The 22,251-nt window shown below is 44.0% G+C and overlaps 1 protein-coding gene across 1 annotated transcript in view; it reads right to left on the bottom strand.

The window, feature by feature from the left end:
- Positions 1-437: 437 nt before the first annotated feature.
- Positions 438-22,251, bottom strand: part of LOC138282954 (zinc finger protein 271-like) — a 60,576-nt gene continuing 38,762 nt past the window's right edge. Inside the window, exon 2 of the mRNA XM_069221022.1 lies at positions 438-8,014. Within this exon, the coding sequence (XP_069077123.1) occupies positions 7,066-7,827 (762 nt within the window). The 5' untranslated portion in view covers positions 7,828-8,014 and the 3' untranslated portion in view covers positions 438-7,065. The remainder of the gene's footprint in view (positions 8,015-22,251) is intronic.

The raw sequence follows: 22,251 nt of genomic DNA, 5'->3' as shown, positions 1-22,251 counted from the left end.
CCTGTCGCTCACCATCTTCAGTAAGAACCTCAAGACATGGCTCTTCGGATGAGGCCCTTACCCTTCCCCCAGTGCCTTGAGACCCTCACGGGTGAGTAGCTGCGCTTTACAAAAATTGATTGACTGCGTTGTGTTACTCGCCCCCTAAATCTCACCAGTTACTTCCCTGTCCCTCCTGCTCTGCTTTTGCCTTCTGTGTCATTTAATCTCTTCTCCCAGTATCGCCGTTGCTCCTGCCCGACTGCTATCCATCGCTCTCACTGCTCAGCAGTTTTTACTTTTACCACCAACCACTCATCCATGCCACCTGGACACCCCAGATTTTTTATAATTTCATTTTTATTGGGCCAAGCAGCTGCAATTTGATCAGTCATCTTGGAACAGTACATTTTTTTTAAAATAGCTAATGCATCATTGTGTATGCACATGTGTGGCAACACCATGGGAAGGTATACATGATCACGCTTGGCTGTAATAGTGCCACAATGAATACTTAAAAATTAGAAAAAAAGGGCGAGTATTTTTGGTCCTGTCCCACGTGAAAGCCAGTTATCAATTGAGACTTTGTTCTAATGTTGCCCAGTAAGGAAGTACTCTTAATGGTTGACCTTTAGAGCAGTGGTTCTTAACCTTTTGACTCCTGTGGACCTGCACTTAATCATCACTGGAACTCCCACTGACTCATTACTTGAAGCAGGAGACACCAGCCTAAGCATTTTCGATGATTTGAACTACAAAACAATACAAAAACATGCATTTGTCAAACAAATACGCAGAATATTTAATCACGACAAAATTTCATTACGACAAAATGTTAGGTATATTGTGCATAACCTCCAGGTGAGGGGTCCACAGAATGATTACTTGGGGTGGAAGACTTGCATTGAGATCAAACTCCTTTGAAATTTTACCATCACATTAAAATAAGTCTTTGGTAATTCCCAATCATTCTAAATGTTTACCTTTTCATATTCTCTTAATGTAAGTAATTAATGAAATAATACACATTTTGATTTGTGTTTAAATATATAGTACTTTATTTTGTCTCAAGAGAAGTAGCTCAGTGTTCCTTATAAAGTCAGCATACACATGACACATGTTTCCACTAACATCCTTGCACTCAGGCAGATTTCCAGCAATCCCACCACTTGAGAACTGGAAGTGCCAAGAAATGACTCTAACCGTGTTCCATTAGTACTGAATCAACTTGTTCTAAGTATCGTAGAACCTACATTTGCCTTAAAGGTATGTAAAGGTTTTAATGTAGATTCAACATAAAATGTATAGCATTTTTAGGTATCTTTAATAAACAAACAGAAACATTCATGATCCTTAAAGTTCATTGCTTGTAAAGATGGACTCAGACATGTCTAGGTGCCTGAGATCCCACAGTGATCAAGCTATGCTTATTTTAGTTTTTAAGCTATTGACTCTCCAGCAGTTAGATTTATTATAACCTTCCAATATATTTAACAAAAAATGAAGCACTGACTTTGGCACACCTTACTGTACTGGAGAAGAATCCCATCGGCCTCGGGGGAGATAGCAAGTGCTTTAGGGATAGGAATACTACCTGTCCCAGAAGTCAGCCAGCATTTTGCCTTCCAGCTTTTGGCCGCATTAATTTGGCGGTTTCTTCATGGGGGCAGGGCAGCCACCTCCCTCTGGAAGCTGCACTAAATCAATGTAAACAAAAGAATGACAATTAAATTGTTTCACTCCCGTTTTCTTTGTCACAAGGCACGCCACAGACGTAAGCCTGCCCTGGAGCCAGGAGAAATGAGGGGCGTGTCCTCTGCTGCATGGAGGACTAGAGCAGTGGCTGGCCCCAGACACTGCAAAGTGCACATGTCAGTTTCGCTGGCAGACTTGACATGCGCACTTTCAAGCTCTTCACACAGCTGTCTTGGACAGCTGGGTGGAGACCAAGCACAGGCCTACACGGTCTGAAAGAGCATCTAGCCTTCCCGCTCCATCCTATCCTGACGCTGATTTCATGCTGGTTACCAGCATGAGAGCAAGGTTTGGATTGCTTAGGGACATTACCTCTTCCACTCATGCCCATCGGAGCCAAAAACAGCAAAGGACAGAGAGGACCCAGCCCAGTTAAGTACATTTACTTTATTTTTAATGTTACTGTAATGCATACAAGTGTTTTTATTTTGCATGCTTGTTTTATGTATGTGTTTTGGGATGTGGTAGGGCACTTTGCTGGACCCCACCACTTTAATATATTATTATAATCTAGCGTTTGGATTCTAACACTTCGTCCCAATTTGCAAAAACTGTCTCTTACAAAAGCAATTGTTTTCTTGAATGAGGCTTTTACGACTCTAATCTAACCACACAATTTTCCATAATTAGAGATCAAGTATTATATTTTATGATCCTAGCTGGTGAACAATATCACCTAAAATTGCAACAAGGTTAACATACCACTGGATTCTACAATATAGAGGCACGTGCCAAGTCAGCACAATGAGTTAGTAACATATTATTGACTATTTCCTCAACTGGATTAATACTTTGAACAATAAACACGTAACGGTTTCATTACATTACCTATCCTAGATGTTTGGTATCTACTTGCCACTAATCAGAAGAACAGGGGGTAAATAAGAGAGGGAAAGGAAACTGGAGAAAGGATATATTTAAAAGCAGTGTTTAACTTGAGACGGTGGTTTCCGGTCCCCAGCACCGGCACTTAAGTGTCAACATCAGGGCTTGTCTAATTTAGAAATGAACACAATAACAGTTGTTAATTAATGCAATATACATTAAATACAACTATTACCGACTGTCCAAGCCTTCTCATAGCTTAGGGGCCTGCAATAGTCACAGTCGTAGGACTGGGATTGTTAGTAGTTGTGTTAGTATTGTGATTGGCAGCACTTCTGAGGTCGTGTGTGGTGCAAGCCACAGTGGCCTCTGATGAGGGCGCTGGCACTGTTTATTTTTTTTTTTTACAAATTAAGCACTGTATAAAAAGTAGTGAGAGAAAACAGGAAAGGTAGAATAAGGGATGGGGAGAGAGGAGGAAGGGACGTAAAGAGGAAATGGAAGGGACAGAAGGGATGTAGAGGACAAAAGAAAGCATGGAAGAGAAGAACAGGGTAAGAGGGGTGTTGTAGATGAGAAAAACAATGAGGGAGGAAGTAGCGAGGATATAAGTGAAATACGGAGAATGGAGAAAAGCCAGAGAGAGGGATGCAGAGAAAAGTAAAGGAAAGTGAGAACAAGAGGGGCTAGAAGTTAGGTTTATTTGTAGGCACACTAATCACAGCGAGGGTATCCTGGCGCTGAGTAGGGGCGAGTACCTAGTCTACCTAGGTTGCCTGGGGGAGGACAGTTAGTCGAACAGCCAGGGCTTCAGTTTCATTTCGAATTCAATAAGAGAAGCGGAGTCTCTGATGTGAACAGGAAAGCCATTCCATGCTAAAGGAAAGCTGAGTGAGAAGGCCCAGCTTTGAGATCTGTTCCTGTGTATGGAGTCCGGCGGAGCAGAGGTGCCTACTTGGTTGCAGGACCTAGGATGAGTGAAGCCTTGAAGGTGTGTGTGAGGAGTTTGAAATGAGCGCGTTGAAGTACTGGGAGACAGTGGAGCTCTGTGGGGTATGGCTTGATATGCGCTCTGCGTGGTAGGTTGATTCTGAGCCTTGCTGCAGAGTTCTGGATGGCTTGTATTTTTCTGGTTAGCTGCTTGGTGATTCTGACGTACAGGGTCTTCCCTGAGTCTAGTCTGCTGGTGATGAGGGCGTGAGTCATGGTTTCCTGGTGTGGTTGGTGGGGGGTGCAGTGGTCACTTGAAAATCTTCCTCGGCATCTTCAAGGAGTGGAAATAGGAGGCTGTGACGGTGTTGACGTTCATGTCCAGTTTGCTGTTTATGATGATCTTGAGGGCCCGGACATGGGTGCTGGTGTGGGTACGAGTTCAGCTAGCCCCCATCTGGAGTCTCATGGTGAGGTGTTGTTGTCAAAGATCACTTCTGTCTTGTCGGTGTTGAGCTTGAGACAGCTGTATTTCCTCCATTCATCAACTTCTGTCATGCAGGTGGTTGTATTGGGGTTCGTGGCCAAGAGGAAGAGAATCAGTTGACTATTGTCACAACAGGAGAGGATGTTGATGTTGTGTGTTCGGTTGATGTTTTCCAGAGTGAGCCATGTAGGCATTGAAGAGAGTGGGGCTGAGGGACCAAACTTTAGGCATGCCACAATTAGTTTGCGGACTTCCCCAGAGGAGGTGCCAGGCTGGCAGCTTGAGCTCTGACAGTTAAGAAAGAGCAGATTCAGCGGAGGGCAGGTCCTTTGATCTCATGCAGAAATCTGATGAGGATGGGGTGTGAGACAGTATTGAACGCCACTGAGAAGTCCAGGAGGATGAGAGCCGCTGTCTGCTCTCGGCCTGGTATCATGCAGATGTCATCAGTGGCAGCGATTAGTGCCGTTTCTGTACTATGGTTGGGTCTGAAACTGGACTGGGTAGCGTTGAGGAGTTGATAGTTGTTGAGGTGGCCAGTCAGGCACTGGTTGACTAACTTCTCTAGGACACTGGCCAGGTAGAGTAGCAGGGTGATCGGCCTACAGTTGGCGTGTGTGATTCGGTCAGTGGAGAGTTTCTTGAGCAGCAGTGTAAAGATGATGTTTCCAGGTGTCTGGGAATATAGCTGAGTTGACTGACACATTGATACATGGTTAGATTAGGGAGAGTGGTGATGGAAGTAGAGGTTGCTAGGTGGGAAAAGGAGAGCAGAAAGTGGAGGAAAGGAAAGATCAAAAAGAAAAGATGGAGGCTAGGATGTGAGAAATAGCATAGATAGAAGAGGAAAGATGAGGGTTGAGATGGGAGAAATGAGAAAATGGACAAGGGAGACTGAACAGAGTATAGGGAGAAGAAAGGGCAGAGGAGAGAAAAGGAAAATAGGGTGCTAAAAATAGAGGCAGGAGAGTAGAAAAGGTAAGGGAAAAGAGGAGACAGTTAAAAAACAAACAAAAAAGGAAAAGAGCAATGAAGAGAAAGGCAGTAGAATGGAAGCAGAAGGGGTAGAGTTGATACAAAACAGGAAGGTGTTACTGTGGACAGACTAGAGTAAGGAGAGAGATGATACGGAAGAAAAGCCAGAAGCAATAAATGAGTAGAGGTGATGAGAGAGGAGAAAACAGAAGAATTAATGAGGGTGAAAAGGGGATATGGAAAGGAAAACAGGGTATCAGAGTGAAAACCGGAGAAGAAGGTTGAGAGAAGAGAGTGGATGGGGAAGAGGATACTGGAGAAAAGAAGGGTAAGAGAGGGAAAAGAGTGGATTAAGACTAAAAGACAATTAAAGAAGTTAAGCCAAAGAGGACGACAGTTGAAAGAGAAGGAGAGACAGGAACCTGGAGATAGAAAAGATAGGGAGAGGGGCCGGGTTGGAGGAGAGAGAGGATAAGTGGAGCAAAGATGGGGAAAAGAGAAAGGATGAGAAGAAAGTATGGGGAGAAGCGAGAGGAAAGGCCATGGAAGATGGAGAAAAATAAAAGAATGAAGAGAGTAACAAGGGAAGGAAGGAAGGAAGGATAAAGCATGGAAATGGAAGTAGTAAGTGGAAGGTGTGGTAGGGGGGACTGAAGACAAAAGAAGATGTGAGAGGGGGAAGGAAAACAGTAGAATGAAAAGATGCAGGGAGGTGAAACAGGAAGGCAGCGGGGCAGTGTTGGGTGGTAGGTGAAACATGGGGTAACGTACGCAAAAGAGAAGACAAAGAAGATGGAATGGGGAGAGTGAAGAGGACAGAAGTGAGGGAAAAGAGGGAGGATCAGCGATCGCTCTTGTTTTAATAATAACAGCTAGTCCTGGTGTGAACTCAGGCTCCAGTAAAAGAAATTGTTTGCCAATAACTCTTCCCTCTCTCCTGGTCCAGTACTTCCTTGCCTGTTTTTCAGAATGGTTTGTGCTTGTGCAGGTGCCAGTCGACCACGAGGTCTAGAAGGGGAGGTGTGGGGAGCCGGGGGTGATCTGGAGGAGAAAGTCTGTGTGGGAGTAAGAAGGAACTAAAAAGAGGAATCTGTTCTTCCATTCCCCAAAAGGATGCTCATTTTCAACCGTCCCCCAGGCTACCCTGCGGGGAAGCACAAGAAGTGTCTCAGGAACTGCTAAGTGGAGTGTTTTGACAGAAAAAGGGTGATGTCTTCTGTTTTTGGTGTTTCCCAAGCTCTATAACAAAAGTACTTCAGAGAAGGAGAGATTTCTGGGGAGTTGATTTGACATGTCCCTTTGGGGTGTTTGACTGTGACTTTAAGTTACGCTTCTGAAATAAAAGATGATGGGTGTGTGAATGCACACATCAATGGGACGTGAACATAAAGCCACAAAAGATCCAAGGTACGTGAAGTGCAAAGCATGCAACTTGGCGACTGCGCTGAGCCAAATCTTTGGAAGCTTGTTTAGTCAGTCCACTGTCCCTTACGTTGTACACATTTAAGTCGCACCTGAATATGCAGCTTTAGGTCAATTCAAGAACGTTAGTCTGTCAATAAACTATAAGGATGTCTAGGCCAGCTGGCTGTGAGCAAACTGAACTGTGTCACCTGAAATTCACAACTATGGTAGGTCCATCAAAGTACTGAGCCACTGGTGCCCTAAAACAGACGCAGTGTGAAAAGCAAAAAAAAAAAAAAACTAGCTATGACTGGGCAAATTTAGCAGTCATTATGTCTCCAAGATGACTTTTGTTTTGCCTAAGTATCATGGCAGGAACGATCTTGAGTTATGGCACATTTGGATAGTTTCCACCCTTAATCTGTTCAATTTGCACCAAGTCCTCTTTGTAATACTAGTATTGTGCAAAAGATAGCTTATCTGTGAAGTTTGAATGTTGCCATCTCCCTGGGCATCCTAATCTGTCTTGTACATTTTTTCATAAACATGTTGCACCTATCCGTAATAGGAGTATTTAGTTACTTTTGTCCACATTTACTTGATCACAAATTGCACCTCCAGGTATCTTAGCACCTCGTAACTTTCTGTATGTTAAGAGAGTAGCCAGGATGCAGACCTGTAGAACCACAGCCATATTTATGAATTCTCCTTTACCCAGTGTGGATCCTTTGATGGTCTACCAGATCAGATATATCACTGAAGCTTGTCTCACACTCTACACATTGGTACAGATTGTCTGAAGTATGGAGTCTCTGATGATTTACCATATGTGTCCTCTGAGTGAAGTTTTTCCCACACTCTGTACACTGGTAAGGTCGCTTCTGATCATGGACCCTCTGATGCTTATTCAAATTTGAACTTTGGGTAAAGCTTTTCCCACATTCGTTACAATTGTACGGTCTCTCCCCACTATGGATCCTCTGATGGTTTATTAAAATTGTGATGTGACTGAAGCATTTCTGACACTCTGAACACTGATACGGTTTCTGCCCTGTGTGGATCCTTTGATGTGTGACCAGATCTGACCTCCGAGCAAAACTTTTCTGGCACTCGTTGCACTCGTATGGTCTCTCTCCAGTGTGGATTCGCTGATGCTTTACCAGATCTGATCTCTGAGTGAAGCTTTTCCCACATTCATTACACTGATGTGGTCGCTCCTCCATATGACTACTTTGATGATATAACAAAGCCGTCCTCTGAGTAAAGCTTTTGTCACACTGAGTGCACTGGTACGGTTTCTCCCCAGTATGTATTCTCAGATGCATGTTAAGAACTGAGCTTCGACTGAAACTTTTATGACACACTGTACATTGGTATGGCTTCTCCCCAGTATGAATTCGCTCGTGATTTACCAGATCAGACTTCCGACTGAAGGATTTTTGGCACCCTCTGCATAGGTGCAATCTCTCCATTGCATGGATCTTCCGACACTTGTACAGCACTAGTTGCCCCCTCCCCACAATAAACCTTCTGATGTGTGTTAAGAACCAATCTCAAAGTGAAACTTTTCCCACACTCCTTGCCGAATAATTATTCTGAAAAAATTGCAGATGTGGATGCTGTTAAGTTGCAGAGCCGACCAGTGCCGTGGTGACAGAGCTGTGGATGAGAAAAAAAATGTGAGAAAATTGTCAGGTACTTTTGCAAAACTAAACAAGAGACAGAACAGCAGAACAGCAGAAAGAGGAAGCAGATATTCTGAGGGAGAGAGCAGGGAACAGCTGATGCTAAAGTTTTGGGGTAGAACGATTCTACTGCAAGACAGGTATTTTTCAGTGACTTTGCACTAAATCAGTGGTTCCCAACCTGTGGTCTGGGGAACACAAGAGGTCCGCGAAGCCTACTCACGGGGTCGGTGACTGCTGAAAAAATTAAATAATATTAACAGATTAGGTCCCTAGCTTTCAGTAACAACTCAGTGGGGGGGTCCCCGGATTCCAAAAATGATTCAGTGGGGGTCCTCAGGTTCCAGTATTGATAAAGTGGGGTTCCACAGCAGTCAAAAGGTTGGGAACCACTGATCTAAATAGATATTGCATTAGCATAAAAAATTGTTGGGAGGCTGGTGATGTGGTATTTGCCACCCTTTATGGTAAGATAAAAATTGAGGCTGTAGATATTACAAGAATTTAGCTTGCTCCCTCTGATTCATCTGGGGCTATTGCACAGTTAATATGTGACTAAGGGGTTGATTAAGACTTCGGATGACAGAAAAGGCCGTCCGCCGAAGTCCCGACGGTCTGGTTACCACCAGTGCAGCTGCCTTCCCACAGGCCCTATTAAGAGTTCCCGGCTGGGTCAGTGGGCAGAAACGGTGTTTCCTCCCGCTGGCCCAGCAGGGAACGGCCTACAACATTGACGCTGGCTCATAATGGAGCAGCAAGCATTGCGATGTCGCAAAGCAGACAGTGAACATGGCGAGAGGGCTGGCCAAGGGGTCCCCTGCACTGCCCATGCCATGTGCATGGTCAGTGCAGGGCCCCACCGGGACACCCTGTCTCCACCAGCAGTTACATGGCGACTTGCAAATCGGTCGCAAATAGGATAGCGCCCGAAATTGTTGGGTTGCGTTATGCATGAACGCCATTCACTAACATAAATAGCAAAACAACTGACTTGTGAATCACTATTTTATGTGACCAATATTTGCGAGTCACAAATACGGAATTGGTATTTGCGACCTGCAAACCTTATGTTCGAGGCTATCGCAAAAATGTCAGTTTGCACATGCAATTCTGCACTGATTTCTTTCAGGGGGAAACTGTGTACAAATTAGAAAAGCTGGCTCAGAATGCATCAGGGGTGTCCACAATGGTTGCATTGTATATGATTGCCAGAAGGATGCGACTGGCTGCTCAGCTCATGAGGCGACCGGAGAGGATCTGCAGAACCAGGATTACCATTTTCCAACAGAGGAGGAAATCTTACAAAATTACAGGCTAACTAGTGCAGTGCTATTAGATTCGACTCAACTGCTGAAACCACACATTGAAGGCAGTTCGCTAAGCAGCAATTTCATCCCCACTCTTGAGCATGTGTTGTGCTCACTGCACCTTGTGGTCTTGGAAAGCTACCATGGTGTAATTGCTGTTGCTGGTGGGGTGTCACAAAGTGTTCTGTCGCGTTGTTTGCAGAAGTTCCTAGATGGCGTGTTTCTAAACATCAACAAGTACATACCTACCCAGGAGTGCAGAGGAAATTCAAAGCACAAATGTATATTTTTACAGGTGGCCATGTTTTAGTGTGTGTAAGTGGCACACATTCCTTTTTGTCCTCCAGCCAATACCGAAAATCTGTTTCAGAATCGGAAAAATACACATTGCCTCAATATTTAAACTCTATGTGATGCACATAATGTACTCACAGATATAGTGGCTGAATACCCAGGAAGTACCAATGACATATTCATCTTCAGGCACAGTGGAATCCACTTTTGTTTAGAAAAAGGGGATTTTGAGGATGTGTATTTATTAGGTAATATGATGCTGCAAAATAACCACATATGAATGTGACCGTCAAATCTCAGGTTCCCCCACTCTTACACTTATGTTTTTGTTACAGGTGACAGTGTGTATGTGTGAAGGCCTTGGATACTGACCCCATACCTAATCCCAGCTAACCTAAACGAAAGGCATTACAAAATGGTTCATCAACACACCAGAGCGGTGATTGAAAACATCTGGCTTGCATAAATCAAGATTTTGTTTCCTTCACAATACTAGAGGTGCAAATCAGTATACTCCTGAGACTTCCTGCAAAATTGTGGCAACATGTGCCATGTCGCACAACATAGCGACCAGGTACGGACTACTCATCACTTTGGAGGACACTGATTCTGAAGGCAAGGATCCTGAACCACCTCTTCAGCAGCCTGGAGACCAGAGAGCAGCAGAGAAGGTGAGACACTGACGGGATCACATTGAAACAAATTACTTCTCAAGGTAAGTTCTATGTGACATGACACTCACTGCAACGATGAAAGCAGAATCAATGCGACAAACTAAAGCGACCTTTAATGTCAGGCTACTATTTCCAGTCTTTAATTTGTAAACTGTATGAAAACCAAGCGGTCAGTAGAGTACACACAAATGGTGGTTACAATATCAAAATAACTACAACCATGCCAATCCGACCTAAAAATCTGATGTGCCCATCACTGCTATCTGAGGCTGCGCCCAACATAGCCTGCCTGTACTTACTCTCCAGCAGGAGTATGGCTGCTGCTGCATTGCAGGACACGTGACTCACAGGCAGAGATGCTGCTAATGCTTGAATTGTCCTCACTGTCCAGAGGGCCATCTCCAACACCATCTGCTGTGTGTTTTGTAGCACTTCCACTGCAGATGTGATCCGCCCTAGGCCCCTGGCAACATCATAATTAAAGTGTCCCATTTCCACCTACACGGTAACAGTTTTCCTTGATAGGGCTCAAGTGGCATTGGCCAAATGACCAATGAAACGGGTTAGGCCACTCATTCTAGCCCCATCGCTACGATCTCAACGCCTTTGATAGGCAGTGTCAGCCCCCATGTGCCAGCATAATTCCAGGATGGCGGTGGTGAGGCTGACCACACTGGTGTTCACAGTTGCCAGCTGTGTCCCAATGTTCTCAAATCCAAATGAAATGCATTGCTGCATGTTCTGCATCTTCCTGTCCATGAGTTTTATCTGCTCGTGTTGCAGGCACTGAATTTGGATCATGGACACCTTGAGGCCTCCAAACAACAGTGCATTGGCTTCAGCATCTACAGCATGATGTGCCTCATGGCGCCCACACGGTAGAACACGTTGCAGTTGCAGCCTCACACATAGGTGCTGGATGGGACTGATTGGCAGAGTAACTTTGTCGTCCTCCATTGATGCTGCCTGTGGGGCAGAGCCTCATTGGGCTGGTGTTGTACTTGGGTGACTGGCAATGGGGATGGGTTCCTCAGCTGCCTTGTTTGCGTCTTCCACTCCGTCCACATTGGTGTCATCTATATGTACAGCAGGGAGATCTATGGGATATAATGAGATTCTGTTTACTCACCAATATGAGATATCAGTGTGTATGTTTTGATAGCAGTACCACATGAAATGAATACATGTGACGCCTGTGCTGACTTTTTGACTACATGTCCCATAATGCACTACAATAGTCCTTTTTGACATAGGGAACAACCGTCTGATGGATGCAACAGTTCTTTGTGGACTTCAACACAGATGTGAGGTCTGAGATGTGACAAAAATAAAGATTTCACACTTAATTTGTGAGGTTCCAGGTGTCAATGTTCCCAATTCGCACAATAGCCTCAGGCTCCAGGGTGGTCTCAACCATGGTCTCGGGTGCAGTGGGTGGAGATACAGTTGGTGGGCTACCTCCAGTTGCCCGGGATTCTGACAGTCCCGCTGCCACCTTTTTTTTAGTACGCAACCTGAGGTCATACCACCTCTTACGGGTCTCTTCTATGGAGCCGTGGGCGACTCCAATGGAATTCATTTTCTTTGCCTTTCCTGCCAGATCTTTTTTTGAGTCTGGGGCTGTCATGTATGACCTTTCAAACAGTTCCTCATGGTTCTCACAGCACTCTTTAGCTAGTATTGTCAACTCCTTTTCTGAGAATTTCAATTTGCTTTTTCTGTCTCCTGCATCCTTTTCTTGACTTTGCCTGGTCATTGATGCAGATGGACCTTCTTTGGGGTTTGGATGGCTCTGCTGGAAATGGCAGCTGCACTCTGCATCCACTCAGGCTGGTCTCCAGGTAAGTACTCCGAGGCGCTTCCTGATTCAGAGGTGATTATCCATGACCAGGAAGTATTTTTATCCATTGACAGCCAAATTGCAACTTCAGTCAGAATTTTAGAAATCTCTAATGGCAATTTCAAAAATTGTGGTGCAACTTCGTTGCGACTTGCAATTAGTGGGCTCAATTTGAATGTACATAAAATAATGTGATTTCTTATTTGTGATTCGCAATCAGGAAATTGCAGTTCTTTACATTGGTACAGCCACCCATAGAGGTTTAAAACTCGGGGTATAGGGCAGAGGCTGGGCGGAGGCTAAGATGGCTGCATGCTGAGGACACGCTCAGCTCCTAGCGCTAATCTCCACTCGTCCAGTGTCTCTGAAGCCAGATTACTCCCATGATATCCTGTTGAAACCCCTGCTAAAGGCTGCCATGCTCGGAGCAGCACCGCTAGGTATGGCTGGCCACAAGGTTGGCTGGTGTTTCTTGGTCCTTTCCCCTTCCAAATGATCTGATGTCTGCTTCACTGAAGGGTCCTACGCTTACAAATCGTATGGGGGCAACAAACCTGCGTAACATTTCAACATAGAAATAATTTGGTGCTTTCTTTTCTAGGTTTGTTCTTGCACTCCGGTGAGAAGTAACAAATATATGAGGTTTGATTGTGCATACAACAAAAATGTTAATAAATCAAATTGCCATAGTTTAATTATTGTACATTATTAGTTTTGGTGCAAATCTTAGAAAATAATCTTTTAGTTCACAGTTGGATAACCCTTCAGATGAAGTATATGCTCTGAAGGCTCTTAGTTTGTCCAATGAATATAGTTCTTTTGGGCAATTACTAATACTTGTTCTGTCCTAAAGCTTAGCATGCTCAATAATAAAAAGCTTAGCTGACGCTTTAGGTTGGACACAGCGATTGAACGCAGTGACTGCGAACTGACTATGGATCGTGTCTGAATACAATATCACTGTTCCAGTGACCGATACGATAATGTGAATACAATAAGGGTACCTACGGGCATTGAAATGCTGATTTAACAACACATGAAATTAGCATCACTACATGTAAAACTGATTTAGAAGAATTATGAACATTTTCTAAGATTCAGAGACAGTTATGTTGAAGCCCTGAGAAAGGATGCTGGAGTATCATCCCGAGCAAAACAAGGGATGGTTGAGTACATCACAAGTGAACTGATTTCCCTCCAAAACACACAAAGATTGAATATTGTTCAATGAAACTAGATACTTAAGGGACTGCTAACCATTATCAAGCATGCTTTAAAAAATGTATCTTAGGCCTGCCTGCTTCAGCCCCTTAAGGCAGGGGTCTTCAAATTTGGGGGCCTCAAATGATCCCAGGGGGGGGGCGCCAAGGTCTGTCCAAAGGAAACATTACACAGATAACAGTGTTTTGTTTTAAGCAGAAACATGTTACTGCTTTTTAAAAAGGTAGCAGTACTTAACTGCAATGTTTAAATACATCTAGACATATTTAAACATTGCCATCTTTATAAAATATTTGTGAAAAATTCTGAGGGGGGCCCAAAGACTTATTTTTCAACTGGGGGGCGTGGCATTAGAAAGTTTGGAGACCACTGCCTTAAGATGAGATAAGAGGGGCAGGAGCAGCCTGTTCGGCGTGTTGCACCACGGTGGGGGTAATCCTGCCCGAGGGGCCGCCAGGAAGGATCTCTGCACAGCTGGATTCACAGGGAAGGTGATAGCCAACCTACGCTGCGGTGAAAGAGAGTGCGGTACAGCTGGGGGTGTTGCGCAGCTCTTACTGACTTCTGTGACATATCTGCCTCTTTGCGTCTTGAACCCTCAGGCCTGGATGAATATTTGCTGCCTATGCATCTTCACTGAGCATGGGTGGAAGTGGCTGACAGGCCACATGACCCTGAATGGGCCTCATGCAGAGGTGGCAATTTCCTCACAGGCAGCAGTTGCTCCTAGTTAATCCTCTAGGATTTTCACCTCATCCTTTGCCACGGACGCCTCTCAGGGGAGAATCAGACACAGTCCTGAGATGATCGCACTGAAAGCTTACTATAAACAGATCAAGACTGCCAAAAAGGTTTTATTTTTCTACTCGAATTGCGAAAGCTCAATGTGATCAAAAACTTATTTTCAAGATCTCCAATTATTTCTTAAAACCCACAGCATAGGCAAGTGAGATCCCACCTTCCCAAGTATTATGCAATCAGACCTCTTTTATTGAGGAGAAGATAGGGTCTAATCAACGCAACTCTACTACTTCCACCTTTTTAATGATTGAGTCAATGAATGATGGCCCTCAAAAGTAGGAACCTTACTAGTCTTCCAGGAAACTTCAATGCCTAATCTTACCAGGCTATTCTGTCCTGTAAATAGGGATCCCCAAATGACCCCTGCCCTCCCAAGGTTGTAGACATAGTGAACACTCTGATTAATGAAATTATGGACATCTCCTTAGTTACAGCAAAAGTGCCAGCAGATTGGAAGTTGGCAGTGGTTAAGCCTTTGAAAAAGAAGTCACTCGCAGACCCAACTATACTGTTGGACCTGCGCGCACTCTCATTACTGCCTGTAATGAGTAAAATAATTGAAAAATTGATTAATAACCAATTAATCGCATTCCTGGAAAAAGCCAATGTGCTTTATCTACGGCAGTCAGGTTTGCGCCCTAAGCTTTCCACAGAGTCTGCATTACTAGAAGTTGCAGATACTCTTAAATTGACTTTGGAAGCTGGTAAGAATGCAGTGTTGGTTTTTTAGACCAATCTCCTGCACTCAGTACCATCTCTCATGACATCTTGCTCCATCACATCAAAGAGTGTGGGCTTGCTGGATTGGCCCTCTCCTGGATAAAACCATTTCTCACATGTCACAGAAAAAAGGTCATGTTAGGCCCCTTTTCCTCTGCAGACATAACAGTAACGTCAGGCTCATCTTTGAGCCTTGTTTTATTCAAAATCTATATGGTCGCTTTAATTTCTCCAATTTCGTCTTGTGGAATAAACACCATTTCGTATGCAGATGATACCCAGATGATACTATTGCTGGACAAGGCATCACTTGGATCGGAGTTGAACTTTAAAAATTGTTTAACAGCAGTTGTTCAGTGGATGCAAGACCATAATCTGAAAGGCAACAAAGAAAAAACTAAGATTGTGGGGTTGGGTAAGTCTAAACCTTTTGCACCAGCCAAATAGTGACCAGATACATACCCCTCTCCTCCAGCTACTATGGAGGAAGTTAGAAATATGGCAGCAAAAACACTGCAATGCCAAATACTTCAGTCATGGTCAGATGAGGATGGTAGATTTGTTTTAGCAAAGCTTAAAGTTGGTAACAATATATTAGGAGTGGGTTCCATTTATGCCCCTGTTGGGACTAAAGCCCCCTTTTTCCTTCATCTAAATAGAATTCTAACAGAAATGGGAATTCCAGAATAGTTTTGGGAGACAATTGGAATCTTGCGCCAGATGTGATCTTTGACAGAACAGGTCCCCTGGACAAAACTCACTGTAGAGATAGAGCCATACTGGGAGACATCAGAGAAGATCATGGTTTGATCGATATCTGGCGTTTACTACATCCATCAGATAAGGGGTTTACATATCACTCGACAGTACATGATTCCCATTCTAGAATAGATTACTTCCTTATTTCACATTCTATTACACCACAAGTACTAGATTGTGATATTTTAGAAATTGCACTGTCAGATCACGCTCCTATCAGTCTCCAGCTTGATTGGGGTCTGAAACGCCCTTGTAGGAAACCATGGCGATTAAACATATCGCGCTACAAACTACCGGCAGAAAAGTCACAATTACAATCACATTTGACTACTTATATGAAAGATAACAAAGGATCAGTTTCGTCTCCACAAATCTTATGGGCAGCCGCAAAAGCCAATATTAGGGGGCAAATTATGAGGGATTCTGCCATGACAAATAAACGCAGAATAGAACAGGCCATTTTGGAAAATGATATTAAAACACTGACACATACTCATTTTAGTAATCCAACTGAAGCTTCCAGATGCAGATTGGAAAAATCGAAGATGGAACTTAATACACTATATACTTCCAAAGCAGAATATATGCTATATAGACTTAAGGCTCGCAATTATGAACAAGGAGAAAAAGCAGGCCGTTTACTAGCGGCACGATTAAAACAGCGAGAAGCTATGACAGCTATTCCAGCTACATATAGCCCTGAGGGTAAACTAATAACTGAGACTCAAGCAATAGCTAATACGTTTGCAGATTATTATACCAAGTTATATAGTTCAGAAGTTGATGATGACCTCCTCAAAGAACAGGAATTCTTTGATAAAATAACACTCCCCTGTCTCAATGAACAGGACCGGCTCATACTGACTGGCGAAATAACAAAGGATGAAATTGCGCAAGCAATCTCCAGTCTCCCATACAATAAAGCACCGGGAGAAGATGGTTTTCCTGGGGAATTTTACCGTTGGGTAAAACCAGAAGCAATAGATGCCATTTATGAGGTTTATAAAGAAGCAGAGGAAACTGGTAGTCTCCCCTCACTCTCAAATAAAGCTATCATAACTGTCCTTCCCAAACCTGAGAAAGATCCATTATACTGCAGTAACTATCGTCCGATTTCTCTTCTGAATACAGATTCAAAGCTATTAGCCACCATTCTTGCCTCTTGACTCAAACAAGTTATCTCTAAACTCATACATAATTCTCAAGTTGGATTCATGCCAGGCAGAAACTCTCGTAGCCATCTCCGCACTTTGGCTCACATACTTTGGTTTTCCAAGGATGCTGGAGAAGACAGAGTAGCATTATCCTTAGATGCCGAGAAGGCCTTTGACCACATTGAATGGAGCTATATGTTCCGTACATTCCATAGGTTGGGAATTAGGTGATGATTTTATCTCTAAGGTTAAATGGTTATACAAGACACCATCTGCACAAGTGAATTGTGGGTGTTTCCTTTCAAAAACCTTTTTAGTGCAAAGAGGTACCCGCCAGGGTTGCCCTTTATTGCCCCTCTTATTTCTTCTTGCACTTGAACCACTGGCTGCAGCAATAAGACAGTGTTCACAAATAGCAGGCATTCCTACACCAGCAGGCATCTCAAAACTGCTTCTATACGCGGATGACATATTACTCACACTTACAGATCTACCTACTTCACTCTCGGCACTCATGTCTACTATTTCTCACTTCTCAAACATTTCTGGATACAAAGTCAATTGGAATAAGAGTGAAGCTCCCCCATTGTCCCTGGGCACAACAAAAGCAGCTATCTTAGGCTACAATTTTCAATGGAAAGCGGATCGCCTGAAGTATCTGGGTATTTATATCAACACTGGTTTAGAACGTATGATTCAAGATAACTTAGATCCACTCATTGCTAAAACGAAGTCAGAATATGAAAAATGGTCCCATCTTAACCTGTCCTTTTGTGGTAGAGTCCAGGCAGTGAAAATGATTATAGTGCCTCATTTCACAGTTAAAATATCAATCCTGCGAGACATTGACAAAGGTATTGAAACCTTTATTTGGGGATCTCTGAGACCTAGACTCAAAATCTCCAAACTGATTGCTCACAGGCGATCTGGTGGCCTTAGTTTACCATGCATTGAACATTACTATACAGCCCTCCATTTATCTCAATTGGTTTATTTTTGGCCAATACAGGATGACCCCCCACTATGGGTCCTTTTTGAAAAGCAATCTTTACCGGTATCTTCAGGTTTGCAAATGTTTTATACTCATAAATCGCCTGCTTTACAAAGTTCTAACCCTATTATTCAGTCTATGCTTAAGATTTGGATACACTCCCACATACTCTTTAAGAATAATCCGAGGTTACATAATAAGGCTCCCATATGGCATAACGCTGATATTAGAATAGGGAAACAGACAATTTCCTAGGATACATGGGAGAGAGCAGGTATTCTAATGCTGGATCATTTATTCACTTTAGAAGGCGAGCTTAAAACCTTTACGATGCTTCAGACAGAATTTCAACTCCCTAGCTCTCAAAAGGGGAAATACTTACAATTGAAACAAGCTCTACTTAGTAGACTAGGACCATTTCCGTGGATACCTGAGGATTCCCCAGTCGTACAATACTTAAAAACTTGGGGGAAATTGAAAGGAGCAGTCTCTGGATTTTATAATCTCATTGTGCATAAACTACATTCATCACCATTACTAGCACAACTCCACGTCAAATGGCAAGGATTACTTAATGTAGAGTATTCCAATGAGGAGTGGACGGATGTTGTTATGAACATGGATAAAGGAATCAGAGAGGCAAGAATGAAATTTACTCTTTTCAAAATTCTTCATAATTGGTACTGGTCACCACAAAAACTCAAGGCAGCAGGTTTACTACACCATTCTACCTGTTGGAGGTGTCCTCATGAGGACTGTGATATCCTACACATTTTATTTCGATGTCCAGTTTTGACGGAATACTGGTCTTCTATAACTTCCTCTCTACACAGAGCTATACATGTGCCCATCCCTTTAACAGAAAAAATAGTTATATTACATGATGTTACTGATCTCCCAAATCTAACAAACCATACAAGACGATTGATTTCTATTGCACTCACTGTAGCAAAAATGTGTATATTACGACACTGGAGAACACCACAACGTCCTACACATGATGAATGGCTTATTGAAATGTATAACATGGCATCATATGAAAAGCTGATTTACAGATTGCAAGACAATGTTGGGATTTTCATCCAAATTGGTAAACCCTTTCTAGCTAATACATATTCTATTAATATTCACACTTAAATGTTTTCTCCTTCTTTGTCTCCCATCTTTATTAAGACATTTTTATTATTGTTTTGAGTCATGCTGTTATTAAGACAATTGACATCTTACCCATTAACACTGTTATTTTTTAGTAGGATTTACTGGCAGGAATATCTCCATTTGAAATGTTATATATGTGGATTTGTATGATATTACTATCTCGACTGTCTTCTAACAACCTATAATATATGGTTTAATACATATTGCATAATTCTTTCTTTCCAGAATTTCTGTTATAGGTCTACTTCTAAGAGTTAATGCACAGTTGGATGCCTTATAAATAATCTCATATATTGAATTTATTGATATATGTATAAAGTTTTTTTTTTTGGTGTTTAGAAATCTGAGAAGTTAATATTTCATAATATTTTTCATATATGGCCATAATTTGATGTATTGTTTCTCTATTTAACACAGTTTGTATATTGACACGTACTTCTCAATAAACATATAAAAAAAAAAAAAATTGGCAGTAAAATTTGACTCCCAACTGTTTTTCCGCCCACTGGCTCTTGCTGTCAACAGCACATGCTTCAATTTAATAAAATCTCTGAGGAAAATGCTTGACCTTTTGCCTCGGACAGCCAGAAAGACAGTTGCCTGTGCGCTTATAACCTCCAGGCTGGATTACTGTAACAAACTGTATGCTGGATCCTCAAAACAGATGGTGAAGAAACTCCAAGTCATCCAGCATGCAGCTGCCAGACTAGTCCTTACATTACCAAGCAGATCCTTTGCCTCGGCAGCCATAAAAACACTGCATTGCCAGTCCACAAGAGGGCCTTTTTAAAAAATTATTTTAATGACCTTCAGAGCCTTTAAAGCAACTGGCCCGAAATTCTTATCAAGGTTCACCCATTACATCAAGAGCAGAACCCGGAGGGCCTCTCAGGCAAATCTGCTCAAGCCAGTTTCTTTTAGATTAAGAACCAGAGGGGTCAAATCCTTGACTGTTTTAGATACTAAGGCCTGGAACCATTCCCCTACACACTTAAGGTTCACTGAATCAGAAACTATTTTTAGTATGCAGTTAAAAACTTGGATCTTTGGAATCTGTGACACACTTTACTATTCCCTTATTCTCTAAGCTAATGATGCTCTTAGGTGGGATTTCCATGCATTAACTAGGGTGGTATGTCTTCTTCCGCTATAGCGCCATGATGCTCCTTTGAGAGTGGCAGATGCACTCTATAAATGCTCAATTCACTGATGAGGAATATCCTGATACAGGATATGTCGAAATGTTTGGCCCTGTTGAATGTGTTCCTGGAGGCCTTGGTGCTTTTGACACTCTGTTGACTTACCTGTGAGAGTTAACCTAGGAGTCTTGTGCCCCATTTGGTCAATCTCCTTAGAAGATAAACACATAGGGGGTGATTCTGACCTTGGCGGTCTTTTCGCAAGACCGCCGAGTTACCGCCGCGGTAAAGACCGCCGACCGCGGCGGTATGCCGCGGCGCGTATTCCGACCGCTGGGAGCGTTCCGCCGGAAAACCGCCAGCAGCCACACTGGCGGTCGGCGGGAAAGTGGAGACTGGTCAACCTCCACCGCCACGCCAGCAGAACACCGCCCACAGAATTACGACCCACATTTCTGTGTGGCGGTCTTCTGTTGGCGGTCTTCTGTTGGCGGTCACGTCCCTATGGCTCCCGTCGCCTCCCGGAGGACCAACGCAAGGTAAGTTGATCGTCCGTGAGGGGAGGGGGTGGGGGGGGGTGTTGTGTGATGTGTGCGTGCATGGGGGTGTGTAGAGGGGGTGTGTGAGTGCGTGCATGCGGGCGGGGGGTGCTGCTGTGCCTATGGGCAATGTGTGTAGTTCGGCGGGTGCGCATGTTGGCATGTATGTGTGCGGGTATGTGCCCCCGTTGTGTATGTGTGTGTGTAGGGGGTGTGCATATGTGCATGTTGGGGGTGCGTGCATGTCGGGGTGCGTGTATGTGCATGTCGGGGTGGGGGGGGCAGGGGGTTTGTAACATCTCTGGGGGGTGGCAGGGGGTGGAGGGTGTGGGGGGGGGACTCGTGGGGGGTAGTGGGGGAGACCCCTATCAGTGCCAGGGATGGAATTCCCTGGCCCCGATAGTGCCTACCGCCATGGTTCGCATGGCGGTTCCCGACCGCCAAAAACCGCGGCGGTAAGCAGGGTCATGATGCGGTTGGCGGTCTTGGGTTGACCGCCGGGCCGGAGTGCGCAAACTCCAGCCCGTCGGTCATGACCGCCGTGGCGGTCGGAGTGGGAAAGTGGCGGTCGATCGCGGCGGTGACCGCCGCGGTCAGAATGCCATTTTTTGGACCGCCGGTCTGTTCGCGGTCCGACCACCGCCTCTCCGCCGACCGCCGGGGTTAGAATCACCCCAATAATGTTTGATTAGGAACAGTGTCTAGTGAGCTCAACTTTAGCATGTTGTATCACCACCAGTGCAGCAGCAATAGCTGCACAGCACTGATGCAGAAATGGGTACTGATGTTTTTTGTTTCCTGGCAGCTGCAACCATTTTTAGGCACGAAGGTCTCTTTCATCAACCCTAATAGAGATACAACCAAAGACTTTACTTCATCCACCTTCCGTAAAACAAGGGCTAAATTGCCATCCTCATGCAAAGTTTCCTAAAAAAAAAATTCTGGTATTTTCCCCGTCCCCAGGGTAGCACACTTTTTTGTGGGTGGATGAGGATTACTTTTCAAAAGTTCATCAACCTCCTTCAATAATATGTCAATTTGGTCGAAGGGGTTGGGACCTTTGTTGTTAACAGGGCTCGCTTGGTTTTTAATAAGCTTTTTACATTTTTTAGTGCCATTCTGTCGCAGTGGAACATCTACAGCTTTGCGTTTTCCCATTTCAGGTTACCAGCAGTATGCAAATCACAACACCAAAAATGGTGGGAACTGCCCAAAGTACTTCTCTTTAGTTGGAGAGTAGAAAGTTTATTAAACCTCTGGTACTTGAGGAGCCTAGCACCAACTCTGACGCCTTCGATGAATAAAGTAACCAGCACTCAGGTATCGCTTAACGACACACAGCAAAAGGGCTCAATATCATACCTTAGGGCCCAGAGGGGTGGCCCAGCCTCAGTCAGCCTCTGACGGGCACAGATGGGCCCGCCCGTGGCCCGGGCACGTCCCGCTGTATAGGCGCGCGATGAGTTTTAAAGGGGCCTTGTAGTCCCGCCCCAGTAACGATGGAAACTGCTGCAAGCGTCCTGTGCGACCCGCTGTGCGCAAGGGGCCTTGTGGACCCGCCCCGTAACGATGGAAACTGCTGCAAGCATCCTGCGCCCAGTACTGATGTAGTAC

Source organism: Pleurodeles waltl, chromosome 2_2, assembly GCF_031143425.1.
Source record: "Pleurodeles waltl isolate 20211129_DDA chromosome 2_2, aPleWal1.hap1.20221129, whole genome shotgun sequence".
NCBI classification, from domain to species: domain Eukaryota; kingdom Metazoa; phylum Chordata; class Amphibia; order Caudata; family Salamandridae; genus Pleurodeles; species Pleurodeles waltl.
This window is presented reverse-complemented; position numbering and strand designations above follow the sequence as displayed.